The sequence below is a fragment of the Ahaetulla prasina genome, chromosome 4 (genome assembly GCF_028640845.1).
Source record: "Ahaetulla prasina isolate Xishuangbanna chromosome 4, ASM2864084v1, whole genome shotgun sequence".
NCBI lineage: Eukaryota > Metazoa > Chordata > Lepidosauria > Squamata > Colubridae > Ahaetulla > Ahaetulla prasina.
Genome location: NC_080542.1, coordinates 145,152,298 through 145,166,465, shown reverse-complemented (window position 1 = coordinate 145,166,465; position 14,168 = coordinate 145,152,298). Strand labels below are relative to the sequence as shown.

Genomic DNA, 14,168 nt, shown 5'->3' with positions numbered 1-14,168 from the left:
CTTTACCTGCCAGGAGGTCGCAAAAAAATGGGATTGCATGATCCCGGGACTCTGCGACCGTCATAAATATGAGTCAGTTGCCGAGCGTCTGAATTTGGACTACATGACACACACACACACACCCCGGGGGACGCTGCAACGGTCGTAAGTGTGTGGAGCAGTCATAAATCACTTTTTTCAATGCCGTTGTAGCTTTAAACGGCCACTAAACTAAAGGTTATAAGTCAAGGACCACATGTACAATGGGAAGTGTCTATGGAGATTCTCAGTCATCCAGCTCATGGTTGCCCCGGAGGTGTTGGGAGGTCAAGAGGCAACTGGATTTTCTTTGTTTTTCCTTGAAGGCATTTCACTTCTCATCCAAGAAGCTTCTTCAGAATGGTGGGGGATGAAAGTGGCCTTAGAGAGAGTACTAATGACCAGATGACTGCAAATAATATAGATCCTTCCATCCTCCACCATGTGGACCTGAGGACACAGCTAAACCTCCAATGGCCCCAATGACTCTCTAAAACAGGGGTCTCCATCCTTGGCCACTTTAAGACTTGTGGACTTCAACTCCCAGAATTGGAGTTGAAGTCCACAAGTCTTAAAAGTGGCCAAGGTTGGAGACCTCTGCTCTAAAAGGATGCAAATGACCAGCTATCTGCAAGGGGTATAACATTTTCATTCCGCAACATCCAGTCAGAACTGAAGAAGCTTCTTCGATGAGAAGCGAAACGTCTTCAAAGAAAAACCAGAAATTCCAGTTGCCTTTTGGGGGAGGGGGGTGTGTGTGAAAAAAGCACCTTTGTACAATGGAAAGTTTCTTGCAGGTGACTTTTATCAGAACCAATCAGCGATTTGGGAAACCCGATGGGAACGGCTTACCTTATTCTGCACGATGCCGTACTTTAGCTCCGGGTTTTCGTTGAACGTAAAACTTTGCATTTTCCATTCTTCGTTGAAGCATCCAAGACTAGAGCCGAAAAGCAGAGTTTTGAGGTCCTTTATTAACAGAAAAAGACAAAGAGGCTGAGGCTGAGGCAGTAAGAGGAACAGCAAAAACGGAAGAAGAAACTCCTGTTTTCATTTGGGAAATACATAAAACGACAGGATAGAGACCATTTTAGACAAAGCTGGAGAACATATATATAGATAGTCCTTAACTTACATTAATTCATTCGAAGTTACAACGGTGTTGAAAAAAGTGACTTGATGCTGTTTTTCACACTTTACGACCATTGCAGCGTCCCATGGTCACATGATCAAAATTCAAACGCTTGGCAACTGACTCATATGTACGACGGTTGAAATGTCCTCAGGTCACGTGATTCCTCCTTTTGCGACCTTCTGACAAGCAAAGTCAGTGGGGAAGCCAGACTCAAGCTTAACAACTGGGTTACTAATTCAACAGCTGCAGGGATTCACTTAACAACACTGGCAAAGAACGTCATAAAATGGGTCAAAACTCACTTAACAACTCTCAGCAACAGAAAATTTGGGCTCAATTGTGGGTCGTACGTCAAGGGCTGCCTACCATCGCCCACTTAACTCCCGATGCCAGTAAAGCGGCAATTAACCTGGCATTTTCTCAGCGTTCCTTCTTTTTTCCCTCGTAATGTTTTTTCAGCAAAAATGAGTCACGGCAAAGCAAAATGAGGTTTGGCTGCAGATCCCTTCTGCACTTCTTAACTTCTTTCAGTTTTTCCAAGTCTAACTTTTGTTAAAAACAAAACTTGAGAGAGAATTGCCACTCAGAAACCTGTCATTAATGCCAAGTTGCGTTGGCTTATCGTTTCTCCAAACGCCAAACACTTCTAAATTTTTCTCCCAAAGGTGGTTTTTCAAAAGGCAACTGGGGGAAGGAAGAAGGAAAAAGAACGAAAACAAAGAAAATCCAGTTGCCTTTTGAAAAAGCACTTTTGGCCTGGATGGCTAAGAATCTCTTTTTAAGTTTCACAATTAGTCCTCAACTTAAAACCGCTCGTTTAGCAAATTGTTTGAAGTTGCAACGCCTCTTCACGGAAGAAAAGCAAGTTACAACCAGTCCATGCGCTTATGGCTGTCACACGATTCCCTGTGTTGTTCAAGTGATCAAAACGATTCGTTTAGTGGCCATTTAAAGTTACCAACGGCAGCAAAAACTGTAACGCCACATGTCAGGGCAGCATCCCCACAAATTTAGGCACACGGCAAAGAACATGGTTTTATGATGGTTTATCGTGCCAAAGTCATGTGATCATCACTTGTGGTGCGGGGGTGATTTTTCAGTGGTCTCCAGACAAGCAAAGTCAAATCCGGAAAGCTGGATTTGCTTAAGGACTTCGTGATTCACTTAACAACTGCAGTGAGTGGCTCCTAAATCACCTTGCTTAGCAATGTAAAGGCTGATTCAAGTTACGGCTGTAAATCAAGGAAGGGCTGCCTCTATTTTTTTATTACTAAAATGGCCCTGGTTCAGCTCGGCTGCAAGGAACATTACAGTAGTGGCCAAAATTATGGAAACCTTTTGGGGAAAAGTATATTTTCTAAAATTAACTAATAACACCACTTTTTTGGGGTGGGAGTAGTACCATAAAATTATATATTAGCGGAAAGATAATGTAATCAAGAATGTAATGCAATAACTTTTAGGAAGGATTTGCTATTAGAATAGCAGTTACAGCATAAAGAAGAAAAGTGAAACACGTAGACAAGATGAGATAGATAAAAATTATCACCATGGAAAAAACGAGATTTACAAAAATTATCACCATGTCAGTTAATACTTAGTTGGGTAACCTGTAGCATGAATTAGGGCCTTACAACGTCTTCCCCTGGAGTGAACCAAGTTTTTTAGTTCTGCAGCTGTTCTAATGTGTGAAACCAATATTGAATAATTGCTTCTATTAACTGGGTTTTATTTATTGGGTCTGACTAACAAGTTTCTTTAGTCGGCTCCATAGATTTCCAATTGGGTTAAGGTCTGGGCTATTCCCAGGCCATTCCAGCAATGGAATAGGATTCTCTTGAAACTAAAAAAAAAAGTGGTGTTATTAGCCACCAAACCTCAAAAATACACTTTGCCCAAAAGGTTTCCACAATTTTGGCCCCTACTGTAAAGAGAGTGACGGGAACTTTGTAATTTCCAATGTTCCAGCTAAGCATTAGCAAGCTTTAGCTGAAGGGCTTTGTTTCTTTAATATTGTTTTAATTGAACAAAGGCCGAGGAGAAGAGCTGAGATAATAAAGCTTTTACAATAGTTGCAAAAGGCTGGATGGAGAAAGAATTAACAAAAATCGGGGATAAGGCAAAGTCATTCAGCCACTGGGCAGGCCTTTGAGGTCAAACTATGGTTTATTTAATTGTGGTTCTTTGACCAAACTACCATTGGCTGGGGTGACGAGGTCCCCATTATAAAACATAGTTGACAGAACACAATATAAGAAGTCCTCGACTTACAACACTTCATTTAGTGACCGTTCAAAGTTACAGTACCTAAAAAAGTGAATGACCATTTTTCATACGTAGCAGCAGCGTCCCAACGGAATTCCTTAACAACAGAAATTTTGGGGTCCATTGTGGTTGTAAGTCGAGTAGCTGGATTTTCAGAACTTAGGCTGTCCTTGACTTACAACTACAACTGAGCCCAGAATTCATGTTGCTAAGTGAGAAATTTGTTAGGCGAGTTTTACTCCATTTTACAGCCTTTCTTGCCAGTTGTTAACTGAATCACGGCAGTGGTTAAATTAGGAGCATGGTTAAGTGAATCTCGCTTCCCCATTGATTTTGCTTGTCGAAGGGCCACAAAAGGGGATCGTGTGACCCCAGGACACTGCAACCGTCATAAAAATGAGACACCAAGTGTATGAATATTGATCATATGATCAATATGATCAATATGATCGTTTATCGGTGGTTTTCCTCCTCTCTCTCTCTGACCGGTCGCAGACGGTGTTGGCAGGGGGGCTGAGATCGACCCCGAGACGCCTCACTTGTGGGGTGCCGCAGGGGTCGATTCTCTCTCCTCTCCTGTTCAACATCTATATGAAGCCGCTGGATGAGATCATCAGTGGTTTGGGGGTGAGGTACCAACTGTACACTGATGATACGCAGCTGTACTTTTCCACCTCAGGCCACCCCAACGAAGCGGTCGAAGTGCTGTCCCGATGCCTGGAAGCCGTACGGGTCTGGACGGGGAGAAACAGGCTCAAGCTTAATCCCTCCAAGACGGAGTGGCTGTGAATGCCGGCACCCCGGTACAGTCAGCTGCAGCCGCGGCTGACTGTTGGGGGCGAGTCATTGGCCCCGATGGAAAGGGTGCGTAACTTGGGCGTCCTCCTGGATGGGCGGTTGTCTTTTGAAGATCACTTGACGACCGTCTCCAGGAGAGCTTTTTATCAGGTCCGCCTGATTTGCCAGTTGCGTCCCTTCCTTGACCGGAATGCCCTATGCACGGTCACTCATGCTCTTGTTACCTCTCGCTTGGATTACTGCAATGCTCTCTACATGGGGCTCCCCTTGAAGAGCACCCGGAGGCTCCAGTTAGTTCAGAATGCAGCTGCGCGGGTGATAGAGGGAGCCGGTCATGGCTCCCATGTAACACCACTCCTGCGCAGACTGCACTGGCTACCTGTGATCTTCCGGGTCACTTCAAGGTTTTGGTTACTACCTTCAAAGCGCTCCATGGCTTAGGACTGGGTTACTTACTGGACCGCCTACTGTTACCGATTGCCTCCCACCGACCCGTGCGCTCTCACAGAGAGGGACTCCTCAGGGTGCCGTCCGCCAAGCAATGTCGGCTGGCGGCCCCCAGGGGAAGGGCCTTCTCTGTGGGGGCCCCCACCCTCTGGAATGAACTTCCCCCAGGACTCCGTCAACGACCTGATCTTCAGACCTTTCGCCGCGAGTTGAAGACCTATTTATTTATTCGCGCAGGACTGGCATAGAAATTTTTAGCAGTTTTAATATTTTGATATAAATTACTTAGGGTTTTTATGGTTTTAAATAGTTTTAATTTGGCCTGATATTTAATAAGATTTTTAATAATTGTTTTTATTATGTATATTATCTACTGTTTTAGTTTGGCTGTGAATCGCCCTGAGTCCTTCGGGAGAAGGGCGGTTTAAAAATCTAATAAATAAATAAATAAATAAATAAATAAATAAATAAATAAATAAATAAATAAATAAATAAATAAATAAATAAATAAATAAATAGGGATGCTGCAACGGTCATAAGTGTGAAAAATGGGGATGTCACTTTTTTTCATTGCCTTTATAACTTTGAACTGTCAGTAAACGAACTGTTGTATCTTAAGGACTAGCTGCATTAGCTTCAGCAGTGGTGTAAAATTTTAATTTGCTGAATAGCCCCCATGGAAAGCCTCACATGAAAGTCAAAACGCCCCTTGGTCTCCGATTTAGAAGGTAGTCCTTAACTTACGGCCACAATTGAGCCCAAAATTTCCGTTGGTAAGCAAGGTAGTCCTTAACTGAGTTGTGACTCACGTTGCAATTTTTTCTGATATGGTTGTTAAGCGAATCACTTCAGTTGTTAAGTGAACCACACTGTCATTAAGCAAATCTGGCTTGTGAGGATCCAGTTGGGAAGGTTACAAATGAAGGTCATGTGACCCTGGGAGAGTGCAACTGTCGTAAGTACAAGCCAGTTGCCAAGCTTCTGTATCTAGATTACATGATTATGGGAATGCAGCTATGTTTATAAGTGTGAAAACTGGTCATAACTCACTTGTTTTTTTTCAATACCATTGTAATCTTGAAGGCTTTCTAAAGAATAATTTTAAGTCGAGGACTATCTATACAGACAATTTGTCAATCAACTTTTACAGGGCAATTTTAGTCAGGAAGAAATAATTAGAACCGCATTAAGTTCTATTAAAATCATTTACTGATCATTCCTATTCACAAGAATCGATGGTCAGAAATTTGTCACTAGATAAAAGTCAACGGAATTCAAGAGGGGTTAGAGTTAAACCTTTTGCGGTAACATCATAATTCTAGACTGATGACTTGCTTCACTCCTCCTCCAGGGTCTGCTTGTTCTTCTCCTACAATTTGACATACTTAGCTAAGAACAAAAGAACAAACAAGAACAAAAGCAAACAGAGCCCTTGTGAGTTAACACGGAGAAAGCTGACCAGATATGTCCTTCAGATTCTGAGGAGTCTTTAATGGTCTCTGAGATTAGTTGTTTGTTTGCAGATGTTTCATGACTGGGCTGGGTAACAGCATCTGGTTAGTAAGTTTGTTGCTGCTCATTGTTTATATACAGTAGATTGCCCTGGCAGTGTTGGTGAGGGAGAGGTTTTCTCCTTGATATTGATTAGGATATTACTTTCTGCTTGACAGTTTGTCTGGTGTTAATCCCTGCTTATCTGTTGTTAGGTGCTAGAGACGGTGGGGTTTTTTTGTTTTTGTTTTGTTTCCTTCTTGGCTTTTTATTCTTTCTTTTGAATGGTGTGTAAATATTGTTTATCTCTTCGTGGCTGTTGTTGGTTGATGGGTCTGAGTGCCAAACTTCCAGAAATCCCCTATTCCCCTCCCCCCCATTCAAATTCTCTCCTGCCCTTTGCCAAACTTAATGCACAGCTCACCTTTGCAAGATTGAAATCAATGGGCTTGGTTGTGACTTGATACGTATATAGAGTCAGTGGTTCAGGGCCGTCCCCGACATCCTCCCAGCTTTCTTCATCCTCGACATCAACTAAGAGGTGAAAATGAGAGGCCAACATCTTGAACATGGGAACAGTCATGGCCGTAATGTAGCAGCATTTTATGGCCTATTAAGAGCATGAAATTTTATTTGTATTTTCTGTTTTCAAACCACTCTGTAACCCTTCAATACTCAAGGGTTTGCATTTTAATATTCAAAGTTAAAATAGTATTTTTCCTCTTCTTCTTTAAACTAAAACTTTATTTTCTTCATCTCCTTGAGATGAAACACATTGAGAGAAATAGGTTAAAATCAAACAGGTTATGCCATCCTTAACCCCAGTTAATATATCACCAGCAGAGTTCAGGGCCATAAACTATCCCTTATATCGGGGTCTCCAACCTTGTCAACTTTAAGACTTGTGGACTTCAACTCCCAGAGTACCTCAGCCAGCTTTGCTGGCTGAGGGACTCTGGGAGTTGAAGTCCAAAGTCTTAAAGTTGAGAAGGTTGGAGACCCCTGCCTTATACCGTATTTTTCAGACTATCAGACACACTTTTTTTTGTCTCCCAAAAAGGGGGTGAAAATGTCTGTGCGTCTTATAGACCGAATATTGCCGAAGCCCTGCCAACCCACAAGCCATTTTTTTTGCCTCCGCACGCCCCATTTTCAGGTCTTTTTCAGGCCTTTTTACAGCCCATTTTCGAGGCTTTTTTCAGCCCATTTTCAATGCTTTTTGGTCCATTTTTTTTTTTCAGAAAAAAACAACCTGAAAAAAGCTTCAAAAATGGGCCAAAAAAGCCTCAAAAACAGACCAAAAAGAGCCTTGAAAATGGACCGAAAAAAGCCTTGAAAACAGGCCCCAAAAAGTCTTGAAAACAGGCCAAAAAAAGCCTCAAAAATGGGCCAAAAAGAGCCTAGAAAACCAGCAGAAAAAAGCCTTGAAAAATGGGCTGAAAAAAGCCTGGAAGGAGGCCTGAAAAAAGGCCAGAAAATGAGGTGTGCAGAAGACAAAAACTTTTTTTGTTAATTTCCTCTTCTAAATTTAGGTGCGTCTTATAATCAGGTGTATCTTATAGTCTGAAAAATACGGTATGTCATGGTGATGTCATTTGCACAATAAAGTAGGCTGAAAACAAGAATACAGTATGGTTCCAAAGGGACATGGAAATGATGTAAATATGCAAGTTCGCTTCTGAAGGAATTTCACATGGTTATTAACTGAATGGTCGCAAGTCGAAGACTACCTACTACAGTTCCTTTTATCTGAATTTTCTAAGTATCAAGTTCAGGACAAAGAAATAACACAATATATTGGTGTTTCTCAGCCTGGACAACTCTAAGATGGTCGACTTCAACTCCCAGAATTACCCAATCAGTAAAAAAGTTTTCCCCAACCCTCCAAGAATCTCTAACTTTATAACTTCTTCTTCTTCTTCTTCTTCTTCTTCTTCTTCTTCTTCTTCTTCTTCTTCTTCTTCTTCTTCTTCTTCTTCTTCTTCTTCTTCTTCTTCTTCTTCTTCTTCTTCTTCTTCTTCTTCTTCTCCCCCCTCCTCGCTCCCTCTCATCTTCCTTCCTTCCTTCTTTCCTTCCTTCCTTCCAAGATACAATGCCCCATGCTGAGAGGGGCTTTCTGGAGTTGGAAGTCCACCATCTTAAATCTGCCATGGAAGAAGAAAATCTTCAGAAAATATTTCACCAAATATAACTGACCTAGTTCCAAAATGTCTCTGGGCAAAGGATCTTTCCTGGATGCAGCAGTTGGAGATCTTCTGAAATGAAATAATAATGGTCAAATCTGATCTGATTTAACCAAAAACGAACGGAGGATCAAAACCAAGTTCAAAACATCTGGTGAGCCAATTTCAGAGACTGGGACTTCCGATTTTGAAGGCAGAGCTTGACCAAGGGTCTCCAATCTTGGCAACTTTAAGACTTGGGCTGAGGAATTCTGGGAGTTGAAGTCCACAAGTCTTAAAGTTGCCAAGGTTGGAGACCCCTGAGCTAGACAACTTAATTCTCAGAACTTCACATATAATGAAACTTCACCGGATAGACCTTAGCACATGGGGTTTACGTAGTAGTAAGTTACCCCAAGAAAGCCTCTTTTTGGGTTTGAAGCCGGGGTGAAATGTAAAATTTGTTTCTACCGGTTCTATGGGTGTGGACTGGGTGGGCATGGCCAACTTTTTTTTTTTTTACTTTTAAAAGCATTTTTTCTACAACCTCTTCAGAAGAGATTGTAAAAAATAGTTTTAAAAGCTTCTGATAATCAGGCAACTCAGCTGGGATCGCCAGAGGAGCCTTTTAAAAGCATTTTTTACAGCCTCTTCTGACGATCCCAGCCGAGATGCCTGATCGCCAGAACCCTTTAAAAGCATTTTTTTACAGACTCTTCAGAGCCTTTCTTTTTTTCACTTTTAAAAGCAGTTTTTTGGCCGAAGAAAAAATGCTTTTAAAAGTTAAAAAAAAACTCTGATGATTGCGCGGCTCAACTGGGCATGCGGGGGGGAAAGGGGGGCAGGGATTTTTGCTACCGGTTCTCTGAACCACCTGCCGCCATCGCTACCGGATCGGGCAATCCGATCCGAACCAGGAGCATTCCACCCCTGGTTTGAAGGTCTTAAAATGTTCCGCAAAAACCAGAAAATTCTCCAAATCAATTCTGGCTGTACATTTGCAATTCGTATTTTAACCTTTGTGCAAATGTTGTCAGTCCTCGTTTACTATTGTTATCCTTAGGCTGTCTGAGCCGCTTCCAAATATTACTTGGTGGGTTTCGGCTCTCATTACCTTAGCAACTAATCTTGTGCGTCTCAAAATCAAAATTAACTTCCTTAGTCTCTCTATACATCTTGCCCGAAAGTTGAGTCATGGCAAATGAACTTATTTCCTTGTGGATTTGAGAACTTTTGCTGCCCATCCAAGCAGGTTCCTTGGTCAGGACAGGTTAGTTAACTACAGAGTTGTTGGGATATGCCAACTCTCGCTCTGTTGTATTTCCCCAAAGTACAACACCTATGAATTAGAATTAGAATAATATTAGAAATAGAATAACAGAGTTGGAAGGGACCTTGGAGGTCTTCTAGTCCAACCGCCTGCTTAGGCAGGAAACCCTACACCATTCCAGACAAATGGTTAACCAACCTCTTCTTAAAAACTTCCAGTGTTGGAGCATTTGCAACTTCTTGAGGCAAGTAGTTCCCCTGGTTAATTGTTCTCACAGTCAGGAAATTTCTCCTTAGTTCTAGGTAGCTTCTCTCCTTGAACCTGTACAACATGTTCCTTCATTATACAGGAAAACGCAGAGCCACGTTCTTCATGCTGGCCCAACAGACCCTCGGAGGCTGGACCGCTTCTCCACCGGTTCAAAGCATATCTCGGAATGGGACTTACAGCTAGTCCTCAATTTACAGCTGTTCATTTAGTGTCCATTCAAAGTTACAATAGCAGTGAAAAAAGTGACTGATGACTGTTTTCACACTTATGACCGTTGCGGCGTCCCCATGGTCACGTGATCAAAATTTGAACACTTGGCAACTGACTCGTATTTACGACGGTTGCAGCGTCCTGGGCTTACGTGATCGCCTTTTGCGACCTTCTGACAAGCGAAGTCAGTGGGGAAACCAGATTCACTTAACAACCACGTTACTAATTTAGCAACCGCACGTGAGTCACTTAACAATTGTGGCAAGAAAGGTCGCAAAATGGGGCAAAGATCACTAAATAAATGTCTCGCTTGGCAACGTAAATTTTGGCCTCGGTAGGGGTCAAAGGTCGAGGATTACCTGTACCTGGAGTAACAACCACAATGGGGGCCAGAATTTCCATTGCTGAACAAGGCGGTTGCTAAGACTCTAGAAAGAGTGCAGAGAAGAGCAACCAAGATGATTAGGGGACCGGAGGCTAAATCATATGAAGAACGGTTGCAGGAACTGGGTATGTCTAGTTTAATAAAAAGAAGGACTAGGGGAGACATGATAGCAGTGGTCCAATATCTCAGAGGTTGCCACAAAGAAGAGGGAGTCAGGCTGTTCTCCAAAGCACCTGAGGGTAGAACAAGAAGCAATGGGTGGAAACTCATCATGGAGAGAAGCAACTTAGAACTAAGGAGAACTTTCCTGACAGTGAGAACAATCAATAAGTGGAACAACTTGCCTGCAGAAGTTGTGAATGCTCCAACACTGGAAATTTTTAAGAAAATTTTGGATAGCCATTTGTCTGAAATGGTGTAGGGTTTCCTGCCTCGGCAGGGGGTTGGACTAGAAGGCCTCCAAGGTCCCTTCCAACTCTGTTATTATATTGTTATGTTGTTAAAATGAATTGCATCGAGTGTTGTGGTTTTGTTTTTTAGACATGGCTGTTAAGCAAATCACAGTGGTTGTTAAGTGAACCAGGGCGATTGTTAAGCAAATTCAGCTTCACCCACTGAGTTTGCTTGCCGGAAGCTGGCAGAGAAGACCGCAAAGGGCGATCAGGTGACCTCGGGATGTTGCAATTGCTGTAAATGCAGGTCAGTAGCCAAGCACCTGGATTTTGATCACGTGACCATGCAGGGATGCTGCAACCGCGGTTAAGTGGGAAAACAGCCATAAGACACTTTCAAAGGGTAGCTAAACAAATGGTTGTAGGTCGAGGACTAGCTATAGCTGCAAGTCACTTTTTTCAGTGCCGTTGTGACTTTGAACGGTCACTAAACATGCAAATCACGGACCGCTTGTATCCTGGGTGTCCGTATCCAATTTGGACATTATTCATCCAAATTACAATTGTTATACAATTGTTATGCCTTATACAGCAGGGAGGGAGGGAGGGAGGGAGGGAGGGAGGGAGGGAGGGAGGGAGGGAGGGAAGGAAGGAAGGAAGGAAGGAAGGAAGGAAGGAAGGAAGGAAGGAAGGAAGGAAGGAAGGAAGATAAGAGAGACAGAGAAAGGAAAGAAGATAAGAGGAAGGAAGGAGGGAAAGAGGGAGGGAAGAAAGATAAGAGAGAGAGAGAGAGACAGAAAAGAAGGTAAGAGAGGAAGGAAGGAAGGAGAAAGAGGGAGGAGCATGAAGTAAGGAAGAAGAGAAATGAAAGGAGAGAGAGAAAGAAATGAGAAAGAGGAAGGAAGGAAGGAGAGAAAGTGAAGAAGATAAGAGAGCGGAAGGAAGGAAAGAAGAATAAAGAAAGGAAAGGAGAGAGAGAGAGAGACAGGAAAGAAGATAAGAGAGGAAAAAAGGAAGGAGAAAGAGGGAGGGGAACGAAGGAAGGAAGAAGAGAAAGGAAAGAAGAGGAGAGAGAGAGAAAGAAATGAGGGAGAGGAAGGAAGGAGAGAAAGTGAAGAAGATAAGAGAGCGGAAGGAAGGAAAGAAGGATAAAGAAAGAAAAGGAGAGAGAGACAGGAAAGAAGATAAGAGAGGAAGGAAGGAAGGAGAAAGAGGGAGGGGAATGAAGGACGGAAGAAGAGAAAGGAAAGAAGAGAGAGAGAGAAAGAAATGAGAGAGGAAGGAAGGAAGGAAGGAAGGAAGGAAGGAAGGAAGGAAGGAAGGAAGGAAGGAGAGAAAGGAAGAAGGAAGGAAAGAAGGATAAAGAAAGGAAAGGAGAGTGAGAGAAGGGAAGGAAGATAAGAGAGAGAGAAAGGGAGAAGGAGAAGGGGAGCAAAGGGGAGCAGTAGATAATGAAGAACAGGGAAAAGGCAGAGGGAAAAAAATTTAAAAGAAAATATGCCATTTCTAAGATCCCATCAAGGTCAGAGAAATCCTCAACCTTCTTTGCTGACCGCCAGGAAAATGTAAGGAATAGGTTCAAGAAAAAAATGACTCAGATTGAAAATAACGCAATGCACAATCTAAGATGGAGACTCATTCCCTGGTATTACGGATGACTCTGGGCTGAAGGAACAGCCCAGCGTGATGTGGAAAAGTCCCATCATTTATTTATTTTTATTTATTTATTTGATTTGATTTTTATACCGCCCTTCTCCCGAAGGACTCAGGGCGGTGTACAGGCATAATAAAACCGACAATACAATATACAAGTTTAAAATACGATTTAAAAAACTTATTTAAATTAGCCCAGTGATTAAAATTTACCATACTAAAACCCCGTTTAAAATTAATAAATTTAACATTAAAATCCCAATTTAAGCCAGCCCCGCGCGGATAAAAAGATGAGTCTTGAGTTCGCGACGAAATGTCCGAAGGTCAGGTATTTGGCGTAAACCCGGGGGAAGTTCGTTCCAGAGTGTGGGAGCCCCACAGAGAAGGCCCTTCCCGGGGGGCCCGCCAGCCGACATTGTTTGGCGGACGGCACCCTGAGAAGTCCCTCTCTGTGGGAGCGTACGGGTCGGTGGGAGGCGTGTGGTAACAGCAGGCGGTCCCGTAAGTACCCAGGTCCTAAGCCATGGAGCGCTTTAAAGGTCATAACCAACACCTTAAAGTGCACCCGGAAGGCCACAGGCAGCCAGTGCAGTCTGCACAGGAGCGGTGTTACATGGGAGCTACGTAGCTCCTCTATCACCCGCAGCTGCATTCTGGACTAACTGAAGCCTCCGGCGCACTTCAAGGGGAGCCCCATGTAGAGAGCATTACAGTAATCCAGCGAGAGGTAGCAGGCGCATGAGTGACTGTGCATAAGGCATCCCGATCAAGGAAGGCGCAACTGCGAACCAGGCGAACCTGGTGGAAGGCCCTCCTGGAGACGGCCGTCAAATGGTCTTCAAACGACAGCCGATCATCCAGGAGGACACCCAAGTTGCGCACCCTATCCTTTGGGGCCAGTAACTCGCCACCAATCATGACGAGGTAAAATGACTGAGACTCAATAAAAATAAATTTTAGTGTGAGATGCCACCCGCTTCTCATCCTGGAGGTGTAGGCCGTAATCTAGAAAGTCAGTCATTCCTTAGCCAGTTGTTCCTTTCCAGAGTTCTGTTTTTGTTTTTCCTTCTTCACTACAAGGATAAAATTAAGAATGGTGGACAAGAAAAGAAAGATTCAGACAATCATAATAAGAGCTGGAAGGGACCTTGGTTGACCTAGTTGGTTGACCTAGTCCAACCTCCAGTGATGAAACACCCACAATTTCTGGTGGCAAGCCGTTCCACTGGTTGATTGTCCTGGCTGTTAGGAAGTTTCTCCTTAATTCCAGGTTGCTTCTCTCTTTGATGAGTTTCCATCCGTTGCTTCTTCTCCTGAAAGACCTCCTTGCAAAATAAATATATCCAGATATATTTCGAAATAAACGTATCTGGAACACCATCGGCATGGACAAAATCCCCGACCGTCAATTGCAAAACGTAGCTTGCTTTGGCTGAATTACAGAATAAGCGAGTGGGAAGGGACCTTTGAGGTCATCCAGTCCAACCCCCTGCTCAGGCAGGAAACCCTAAAGCATTTTGGACAAATGGTTTGTCCAACTTCTTCTTAAAAATTTCCAGCGTTGCAGCACTGGACTTTTAACCCACCGAACAACAACATTTGCCTAACCAAGGTCCTTGGGAAATACTCAGTAGGTGCACAAAAAGGCCAAATCAGTCTGAATTGTGACTGT

The 14,168-nt window shown here is 43.1% G+C and overlaps 1 protein-coding gene across 5 annotated transcripts in view; it reads right to left on the bottom strand.

Annotated features, from left to right (window-relative positions):
* MINDY4 (MINDY lysine 48 deubiquitinase 4) overlaps positions 1-14,168 on the bottom strand; it is a 169,753-nt gene that overhangs the window by 112,600 nt on the left and 42,985 nt on the right. For 4 of the 5 annotated variants that reach the window (XM_058180226.1, XM_058180225.1, XM_058180222.1 and 1 more), the window contains 3 exons: positions 8,351-8,409; positions 6,579-6,688; positions 871-987 (listed from right to left, as the gene is read on the bottom strand). In XM_058180226.1, coding sequence (XP_058036209.1) covers positions 871-987; positions 6,579-6,688; positions 8,351-8,409 — 286 coding nt within the window. The remainder of the gene's footprint in view (positions 1-870; positions 988-6,578; positions 6,689-8,350; positions 8,410-14,168) is intronic. The other variant, XM_058180223.1, reaches the window with a different exon arrangement.